We start from the raw sequence: 10,480 nt of genomic DNA, 5'->3' as shown, positions 1-10,480 counted from the left end.
CCGAGCCCTCGTGAGTTATGAGTTCCGTAGCTCCAATAAGACAATGTGTTGAAACATCTGTCAAATTCTTTTGCCTCCAGATGTTTGTGCCAATGCGACTCTTGAATGAATATACAATTCACGCCTAAAAACCTTGCTCGGTCTGTGACTTCGTTTTGTTTCACTCTACTTCTAAATCCCCTTACATTAAACGTTAATAATTTGAAAGTCATTGACGAAGTCGGGGAAGGGTTCAAGAAAAACACGCCGGAGAACAGCAATCGCATCTAGACACGCACCTTAGACGCATTTACCCGCCCCCTTCCTTCTCTTCGATATCCTCCTCCTTTTCAGAGTCATACCCCTATCATTCCTTTCACTACTGTCACTCACACGCCCTTCACTTTCAGATACCAGAGTAGCTACGCTCTCTCCACTATCCGACGACTCGTTATTTGACCCAGGAGACGCACAAAGCGTTGCGGTGGTTGATGCGTCCGTCACATTCCCTGGGTCATCACTAGAGCGATTTTCGAGCACCTCAACTTCCTTTATGTCCACCCTACTACACCCGTCTACATCCTCCGACTCCTCCGTACCCTGGCTTTCGTCATCCTCAGCATCTTGCTTGTTCTGATGCTGAAGCTGATGAACCACTGCACTTTCCTCCTGAAGTGCGCGCTGATTTTCTTTATCTTCTTTTCCCGCGATATTCTCCTGCATTTCTACCGAATTTTCACCACCATCATCCACATCTACGGAATTTTGCACATCCTGAGCGACACCATTGTTCCCCTCCATGTCCTTGTCCGTGTTTCCCAAACGAGGAAAATTCTCGTTGGAAATCCACGGAGTGTGAACAGGATCGGGAACTCCTCCCCACACCGAAACCCTAACGTCGGCTGGGACGTTCCGTTTCCTCTCCTTTCCTGCCTTACACTTCCCACATTCTCCTTCATAATAGGTGCCACACCACCGGCATCTAAGGGCCTTACAGTCACGAGCGAAATGGTCTGTCGCGTCACACTTAGCACACCTTCGTGTAACCCCTGTGGTACAGACATTCAACACGTGTCCCTCTCACCGTCAAAAAGTTGGTAAGTTCCCCTCTAAGCTCCACGAGAACGAAACGCGTACCCGTCTCGCAGTCCTCGTGATCACCACCGTACTTCTCCCTCTGTGTTTTAATTACAACACCGTAGTTCCCCAGCTCCTTCTCTAAGTCTGTGTCAGGATAATGAATCGGGTACCTGAAGACCGTGACCCTCCTCATCTTTGCTCCCAAATAAAACTCATCAACTTTTTCCCCCCAATCACAACCGATCCCTACTCCTTAAGCAACCTCACTCCTTCCAAATCATTCATTACCACCTCATAATAACCATACCCTTGATTCTGCGCACCACGAACTTTACCAGGCGCGACACGTTTACAAGCATCCAACCAATCTTTTCCGAAATAACCCTGCAGGGCTCGCACTTTGAACACCAAGATGCGGTCATCTTGGTTGTCGTACATTTTAGCTTAGCCGGTGTCTCAACCGGGAGACACGGCTTCGCAACAACAACCACAAAGTGCCAGTTACAAGCAACGAAAAGTGAAAAAATTATAAAGAAAAGAATTCGGTTAGGCCTAACAACAACAGAGCAGCAACAGTGCACGTCTTACCACCTCGTCGTCTTCCTCTATCCTATCCTCCTATCCTATCCTCCTACACAAGGCGACAGCGGAGGATGCCAGCGAGGAGTCTGTGCAGTACGGCAGTGTCAGTCAGTTGAATGTACAGGCCTGCTTTGATGTCTTATTTACATGGTGTGCTGTGAACAAAAAAAATGTCGTTACCCTGCTTGATGCGGATAGCCAAGTAAAAAATCATGAATTGTGATTTTGCGGCACTTCATGAACTGCGTTTCTCCCAATGCCTTTGCTCTGAAACGCTTCGAATTGTGACAGGCATGGAATTTGCATTTCTCCATCAAAATTGTATTAAGGATTTTCGAATTCGCCGAGTGGTTGAAACGCGAGAAGCTGGAGCCATGACTTTTGTTTTATTCACTGCGACAATGTTTGGCACCACCTACTGGAGGGAACTGTGGGTTATAGGTAAAATATTTTGCACATATCCTATGAACCCGAGTGGGTGTACCCATAAAAAAAATTTCAATGCGTGACCGAGCCACGGTCTCCAGATGTTTGAGCTGGAATAACCCTTATTTGGGCTTCATCCTGCTGGTGTGCCTTCTGTGTGCCGTGGGGTCACTAGTGAGAACTTAACTCTTTGCAAGAGAGAAATGTCTTCTACGGTGTATCTACAGCTGCTGCCCTTGCCTAATGTTCTTCTTTGAATTCACAGGTTAGCACGCTCTTTGATGAGAGCGATGTTCCTGCCAGAAGAGATGATCGGCCGCACAGTGCATGGCAGGCCTTACGAAATTGACGAAATAATGTTACATAAATTACATTTAAGAAGTAGTATATGGGTGAATTTTCTCCTGAAAGTGAACTGTTATTTAGTTTGTTTTTCATTAAACAAATATATCAAATTCTGCTTGAAAACTTTTTTTCGGTAGAAGTGTTTACTGCCCCTTTGTCTCTAAACTTTTTTAAAGAAAGGATTCGAAAGATGCGATGATTCGCAGAACCTTCGATGGATTCGGATCCGGATTCGGGAAATTCTGGATTCGTCCCATCTCTAAACAAAACGGTGCGGATGTTTCGACGCGGATGTTGCGATGTTTTTTTAAACGTGTATATAAATCTGTAATAAACGCGTGTAATGTGTTTTACATGTTGATTTCAAATGTATTTGTGAATTTTACTTATCATGTATTTTGGTGTCTCATATTAGAATTCGCAACCAGAGCAGCATGGTTGCATTCACAGCAGGATTGTTGGCTTCGCTGTAGCCCACAATTTAAAAGTAGAGGGAAAAGTAACGCGTTACATTTTTAATAGGTAACGTATTACATTTTGGATGAAGTAATTTGTGACGGTAAAGAATTACTTTTCGCGCAGTAGTAACAGTAATTGTAATCAATAACTTTTTTCCAGTAACGTGTACAACTCTGGCACATAACTTGTATGCACGTCCTACAGTGTGAAATCTTATTGAACGGTAAGGTGCATTGATGTTGACCAACGGTAGTAATTCAAAGACAGTGTATACTTTATAAATGAAAAGACAATCTGTAAAGGTTCTACGACGACGAAGGGTTTGCAAACCAAGTTTATGGAGGATATGTTCATAATTATAGTAAGTGCTGATGACAGTGTGCCGGTCATAGACAACACTGATAAAGCGTCGTTAAACGTGCTCGATATCTGCAAAGTGTGCTGTTAACACAGTTCCAAGCAACAGATGAGAATCCAAGAATAGGAAATACAATAACAATGAAAAGCGAAATAAGCATGTAGGTTCAACAAAACTCATAGTGATACGACCACATTTGCGCATACTAGTACCAGTTTTTCTAGACATGTGGCTGTCGAATGCCAGAGAGCTATCAAGAAGGATTCAAAGATCCCTAACAAGATAAATCATTCTATATTATTGGCGCAATTTGTAATTTACGTGTACATTATTATACAGGGTGGGTCTTCTAAAAGGTCAGTCACATTTTCGTGCGTGACATGACACCGTCTTGACGCGATACCTCGCTCACACACAGACTTTCGCAGCCTCAGAGTAAATAATTTATACCAGAGAAACAAAAAAAATGTGGCTATCATGCACTGTGTAACAAATAGATACCACCACGCAAGCTTTCGTCTCCGTCTGTGGGTATAGCGCATACGAAATGCGCGATGAAAAAAGTTTCCGTAGTCGTATTTATTTGGTTACGCAGTGCGTGGCAACCACGATTTTTTTGTACGTTTCTCTGACTCAAATTATTTACTGTGTGGCAGCGGAAGCCTGTTTGTCAAGTAGATATCACTTCACGTGTGAAGACGTGGCTGACATTTTAGAGCACCCATCCTGTATTTAATTGTGTATACTTTATTGTTATTGTTATATGTTAATTGTGTTATATTCGTAACACAGTGTGCAATACATGAAAAGAAAACCACTAGAATTGTAACATCATTTTTATCGCGCAAAGGAAACGCCCTTGCTTTCGCAACTCAATATTCAAAAGGTCGATGTTGTTATATTGGACGGAACTTTAAAAAAGGGGGTAAAACTCCTTACTGGCACCTCTTCGGTGTCGTTGGATAAACATATACATAAGATAAAATATATTATTAGTTTACACTAATTTATACTTATTCCTTACAGGGCGCGGTTGCCTATAGTTGCGTAATTCACACCAGCAGTTCACGCAAACAATCCATGAAAAAATAGGTCCGTCCGTCTTGAGACTTTGAACTGTGGACTTGTTCTATTGTAATAAAACTTCGTAATAAAATACGTTGCTTGTAATTACTCGTTATAAGTATGCGTTTATATTTATCAAAGTGAAGACCGCCGCGACCGTTACTACATTTCCTACAATGTGACAAAACAGTCTGCAAATTTCTCAGGTTCCGAGATAATGTTATGTCCTTTAGGCTCTGTTAATCCATATTGAGTATGGGGGACTACAGCAGTTCCGTCTCCAAATAGCGGAGGTTCATCCGTCGTTAGACAATGAAGACAAGGAAATTGCGAAATTTAAAGAGGGTGGATGTAGCCAGTTGTTTTTACCCTCTCTCTCCCACTCTGTCCTTGCGGTTCCTTTGTTCTTTCTTTTTTCATGTTCTGCTGTATTCTCAAAGCATTTAATCTCCCGAAGTGCATCTGTAGAAAAGTTCGGTACTCTGGTTATCCAGAATTCGTGATCACCGTCATTACAACACATCACGACAATACAAGACAACACAGACAGAACAATGTAGACAGAACAATGTGTTCATATTATTCTTTGTTTTTAACTAATCAAATTTTCAGTTTGATATCCTTCTTGTGCTCCTCTTAACCGAAACGTGCGCAAAGGGGATCGTAGCGTCATTACGTATTCCGAAGAAATACGCTGCCTTTATTGACGCCGCATTCCGTGGGGGGGGAATCACAATGCGCATGCAGTCTGTTTTTACTTGACAAATTCCGCCAAATAACAGAGTATATAAGTTTAATACCAAGTTATTCGGGATGGTAAGTAGTGCAGCAGAGGACACACGCGTGTGTCTTCTGCTGCACTAATTCTTAATTCTGATGTGCATTACCCACTTGCCCAAATTGCCACTGTTTTTGAATGCAGGTTATATCGGGCAATGGCAACATGTTTGCAGTAGAGCTCTTGGGAAAATTGTTAAACGGGGCACTGGAGTTTACACACCTATGATAAGAAAACTGAAATCAAGTGTGGCGAAGGTCTCCATGCCCACATGACAGCGCGTACCGATAGCCACACAGTACGAGCCAAGTAGCACCGCTTCAGCTGTTTTCCGAGGCCGCATTGGTTGGATGTCCGTGGTTATATGACGGGTAGACGATCGTAAGAAAAGCACATCATTACAAGAGGGCATAGAAAAGCCACGACGGAACGTCAAAAAGCGGCCAGTCTTCTTATCGTCTAGTCGCGTCTGGTCGATAATAATAGTTGTAAATAGAGAGAGAGGGAAACCTTTATTGTAGGAGCAGCAGAGGAGGGGGCGCGTCGCCATGGAGACCATCGCCTTGAACGTCGTTAAATCCGCGCCTGCGCCCTCGCGCTGCCCCTAATGATAATTAAACCGGCGGCTCTGTTGCGCTCAGAGTCGAGCGGTCGCTATTCGGGCCGCTTGTGAGTGCGTCGCACATGGAGTGACGCCGCTATGCGAAGCAATCTGCGTTGGCCGACGAAAACCGACAGCTGTGCAAGTAGCAGACGACGCGTCTCCTTTGGGCCTCCCAATATGGCGGCGTGCTCTGTCTGGTAACTATCATTAGCGGAGGGAGGACTGAGGCGCCGCCCTGGCGGGAGACCCCGCGACCGGGTGAGGTCCAACATGGAGCTCGCCCGCCGGTCCAAGAATTTCAGCGTCGCGGAAAGTGACACTCTCATCACACTGTGGAGCGATCCAGAGACGCAAAAGAAGTTCGACTCCGCCTACAGGCATTCTGTCATCTGGGAAATGATTGCCAACAAGCTGCGCATGCACGGATACGAACGCTCCTCCATCGACTGCAAAACTAAGATTAACAACTTGAAAGCGACGTACTTCAAATTCCGCCGGATCTACAGCGCAGGTAAGCGTGGTGCTTGCGCACGTTATTGGCTTACATGCTACGAGTGACCGCAGTGTTATGCAGTGCACTTTGGACGGCGCGTGAAAAAGAAAAGAATGTCTCTCGGATGAGTGCCGGGTGGATCGATAGCACACACAGCAGAGCGGCGCGAAAGAGTGGCAGCACACTCTGTTTATTTTGATTTGCAACCGCAAAGCGAGGCTCATCTTCAGGGGGCGGGCTTGTCGCCAGATGTGCAGCTGTGAAAGTTGAAAGTGATGGTGTTTGTGTTTGGAGCAAGTGGAGGGCGAGGAGTATCGGCGGTCATCAGCTTGCCCACATGCACGGCAGCTCATATAGGGGCACGGGACAACACTTGTTTTTTTCACTTGCCACAGTTCATGTGGCAAGTTTATTTAGCTTGTCAATTGCGAGATGTGTCTTGCACAGCTTTCGTATTGCACTGGATAGATGGCACTATGTGATGCAAAAGAAAGATATATCCTCTCCACAGCTCGAATTGCAAAAGGGGAATCAAGTGAGGAAAAACGCGATTTCAATTGAGAACTATGAGAACAGGGAAGCGTGTGAACTTCTTGATTGTATGTGTTTTTGTTGTCTGTGTGCCTTCGCTTCAGAAATTCATGTTCACAACTGATAGAACAACAACACTGTATTTGAATGACGGTGATGTTGGTATTCCCATTTATGAACATTCTTGGAAACAAGACACGTGACCAATGACGTGACCAAGCAGGCATCTATGAGATAAGGGCTGCCTCACTGAGCGCAGGTGTAGGTTAATTATGGACGATTCGGGGTTTTGCGCCGCTGTAATTGAAGCCATGGGAGACGGTGCGGTACGTCCGTGTTTTCATATTCCTCGCTTTTGGGTCTCGTACATGTGCTGTTTTCCCAGATGAGGATATCGGCAAAGCGCTAGCGGTGTTCTGAAGAAGCAACCTTGTGAGCGTGAGCGAAAGTATGATCTTCGACCGAAAGTAATATGAATTAGTAACAGCAATATTAATAGTAATACGAATCAAGCGAGAGAAATGTTTCTTGCCACGTCATCTTGGGCTGCTCAAGCGCCTTAGTAATGCCAGAAACTGAGACAACTTGAGGTTGAGGACGTTAACTATATCCTTGTGGCATATTGCTTCGAAAGGAGGGTACGGCTTGGGACAAAGGTTTACGGAACACGGTACTCGCGTATTTCCTCATCGGAGCGGCATCCTGTGATAGCTATTCGGAAGTGACCGAATAAGAAACGGGTGACCGGCTATTCTATCCATCTCTCAGTATGCGTGTCCGCCTCCTGTTTGCTACTTGGGTGTCGCTCCCATAAAGAAATGCGACACTCCGGTGTTCGGTAAACTTTTGTCCCAAGCTGTACAGCAGAACCTCGTGATGTTTATGAGACATACATAATGTTTCCAATGTGTGGACCGAAATTACGTTTTCCTCGATCTGACCATTGTAAAGCAGTCTTTGCGATCCACACCCAATATTACAGTCACTAAATCCAGTTCATTGAGAAAGACAATGATGTAGATCCGGATAACGTCAACCTATTCAACAGAAGTAAGTTGACATATTTTGTTGACAAAAAGTTGACACCTTCTGGTTGCAGGTCAGAGGTTACACCGCGTTAAGAGCTAGTAATGGTGGGTGTATCTGAAAGTGTTCTGAGTGTTGAATGCACAATTGAAATATGCGTTATCGTTAGTGCCACTCGTTACATATATTGTCACAATCTTGGCATTCGATGATGCAACTTGGGAACAGGAAATAAAAGCACGTAGTTGCAACATACACACAATAGGGATATCTGATGTTTTCTCACCCGAAGAAACGAATGTGTATAATTACAGGTGACACGTGCATATCATACTGAAAGGCGCATTGTATTGTGTTTCCACTTTGACATTCCTTTATCCTAGTTATCACCAGGCCGAATCCCAGGAGGGCGACCTTTGTTGTTTTACTAAACTCCGTCCGCTTTATTACTCGTATACATCGGTGTGGTCACGTTATCTTGATGTGGCTGCCCCTCATTTTCAGCTTTTAGACATAGTGCATTCAAATTTGGTGATGGTATGGCTAGGAAAGAAAGGTTTAGCAATGCGTCGTACGAGAGCACGCATGCCAGTGCACACTTGCTGGAACCTGATATGAACGTGTTTGTCGATACGTATGTGTATAATACGTGGTCGGTCATTATGGAAGACAGACCGCTTGTCAATAGCTCGCCTCCAAGCAGTCGACCAACAATTAAGTGGTCATTTAGTCACGGTAAGCATAGCCAAAAGAATACACTTTCATGAAAGGGCTGAAGAACGTCGCTTGGTTGCTTCAGTATAGCCACGCTGTTATTCCCACTGTTGGATTAGGAGGCTGAGAAGATTCAAACGTCCGCTATACAGCACAAATTTGCATAAATGCAGAAAAGCCTTTTCTCTCCGTGGAGTTCTGTCAGTCCTTCAAAACAGCCCTAATACCTCGTGTCGCAAATTGAATTATGCGAAGTTTTCGCGAAGCTAAGCTTCATCCGGGCAAAATTCGGGGTCATGCTGTGTTTTCAGTTGCCTTCCTGTTTGAGACGCGTACAACCGCATTTTCTGCGAACGCGATTAATTGATCGTCACAACGATTTTAGATGACAAAGGTTAACAGTGGTTGCACGTTCGAAAGCTATATAGAATAATATTTATTTTCAGTAGATCATTCACATCGGCGGTTGTGGTAACGCAGTAAGCCACACGCGCGTTTTCTTCAAGCGGCTGACATCGCATACCTCTATTTCTCATGCTAAAATGTAAAGTGTACTAATAGTATTGAAAAAGGCATTTAGAAAACAACTATCGGAAACCCTTGAATACTCCCTTAAACGGAATACTCGGCACAGCAATACAGTTCGTTGTAGGATACGCCCTTTGAAATTGTGTTTTTCTTGTAGAATCCACCATTTAGAAGCTATATACAAAACACACTTCTGTATGGTGTGAAACTTTCACCACAAGGGTGTATACCAGAGGACGAGACAGATGCACTTGAAATGTGTAAAAAGACTGTGTGAGCTTGGATTCGACAGCTTCCGTTATCGTGTCGTTTTCGTTGGGTGCTTTCGATCCAGGAAAATGTGCTAATGACTATCTTCACAACCGAGAGAAATGTAAATTAGGCTATAGGTTCAATCATACAAATGGTCACGATGTCGATCAAGTTGATAGGACGAATCCTGACCTGGACATATTCGTATCGCAATGTGTTTCACAAACAATGTATGAACCGGGTTTGTATGGACATCTGTCAGTATTCGATTTCGGCAGTTCTCACCTACGAAACGCTACTTGCATTGGAACATATTCGTTTGTTAGACAGTAAGTGTGCTGCATATACTTCGATTATTATTATTTTTTAGATGTACGTGTAAATAGAAGATTTACATCGTGGATGATGAAATGTAAAACTCCTCGCGTTTGGATACCATATCTCGAAGCTATGGAATACGACAGCCATGATACTTATCCAGCCTCAACAGAAGTGCAATGGATCGGCCTTCTTATGTAAGTAGCCCTCGAAAATTCGCCGTTCAAAGCAAACAGATCAGCCATTTAATGATGCCCTCCAGCAGCCGGGGCCTCGGTACGTGGTGTGCAAACAACGAAGAAAAAACGAATGCATGAAAAAAAAAAAAATACAGTGCGAATTCATACACCCGGCGAGCGCATCTAAAGCCTAATTCGGTTGTAAAAGTATCAATCTCTGGTGTTGAAATTAAACGATCAATTCCGACCTAATGCCATGCCTAACATAAAGCAAACTGGTTGTTCTATAAATTCGACGTCGAATAAGAAATCGGAGAGAAACGCAATGATAACATGGTTGACGAAACAGGAAAAATGAATCGCGGTAATATGTACTCCTTTGTTCGAATATTTTCCATTAGAAATGGACACCTTTCGCGAGATGCCATGCGGTTTATTGTATGGTTGTACACATCGTTCCCAGAAACAAAAAAGAAGAAAATAAAGAAAAGCAAACACCGCTTCATGTGACATGTAACTCACGGTAAGAACACTTATGCGCCATGCACTATTAGGAGGAATAACGCACATACTAGTTTTTAGATGTCTAATAGTCAACCCCATGTGTATTTCGCACAGTCACCATCATTTCCCCATGTTCGTGTTCCGGTTTGATATACGTGCCTCAGTTCTCTGTACTTCGTGTAACCTACTCGAGGGGCTGCCAGTCACAATCGGATGAAACAGGAGTGCTTTCATTTTATGCACCATTCTGAATTCGGAT

At 43.9% G+C, this 10,480-nt stretch overlaps 1 protein-coding gene across 2 annotated transcripts in view; it reads left to right on the top strand.

Annotated features, from left to right (window-relative positions):
• The first annotated feature begins 5,708 nt into the window (after positions 1–5,708).
• LOC135371660 (uncharacterized) overlaps positions 5,709–10,480 on the top strand; it is a 68,884-nt gene continuing 64,112 nt past the window's right edge. For both annotated transcript variants that reach the window (XM_064605641.1, XM_064605640.1), the window contains exon 1: positions 5,709–6,187. In XM_064605641.1, the coding sequence (XP_064461711.1) occupies positions 5,947–6,187 (241 nt within the window). In that variant the 5' untranslated portion in view covers positions 5,709–5,946. The remainder of the gene's footprint in view (positions 6,188–10,480) is intronic.

Source organism: Ornithodoros turicata, unplaced genomic scaffold, assembly GCF_037126465.1.
Source record: "Ornithodoros turicata isolate Travis unplaced genomic scaffold, ASM3712646v1 Chromosome12, whole genome shotgun sequence".
In the NCBI taxonomy this organism is placed as follows: domain Eukaryota; kingdom Metazoa; phylum Arthropoda; class Arachnida; order Ixodida; family Argasidae; genus Ornithodoros; species Ornithodoros turicata.
Note: the sequence above shows the minus strand (reverse complement) of the source record. Positions and strands in the feature narration are given on the sequence as shown.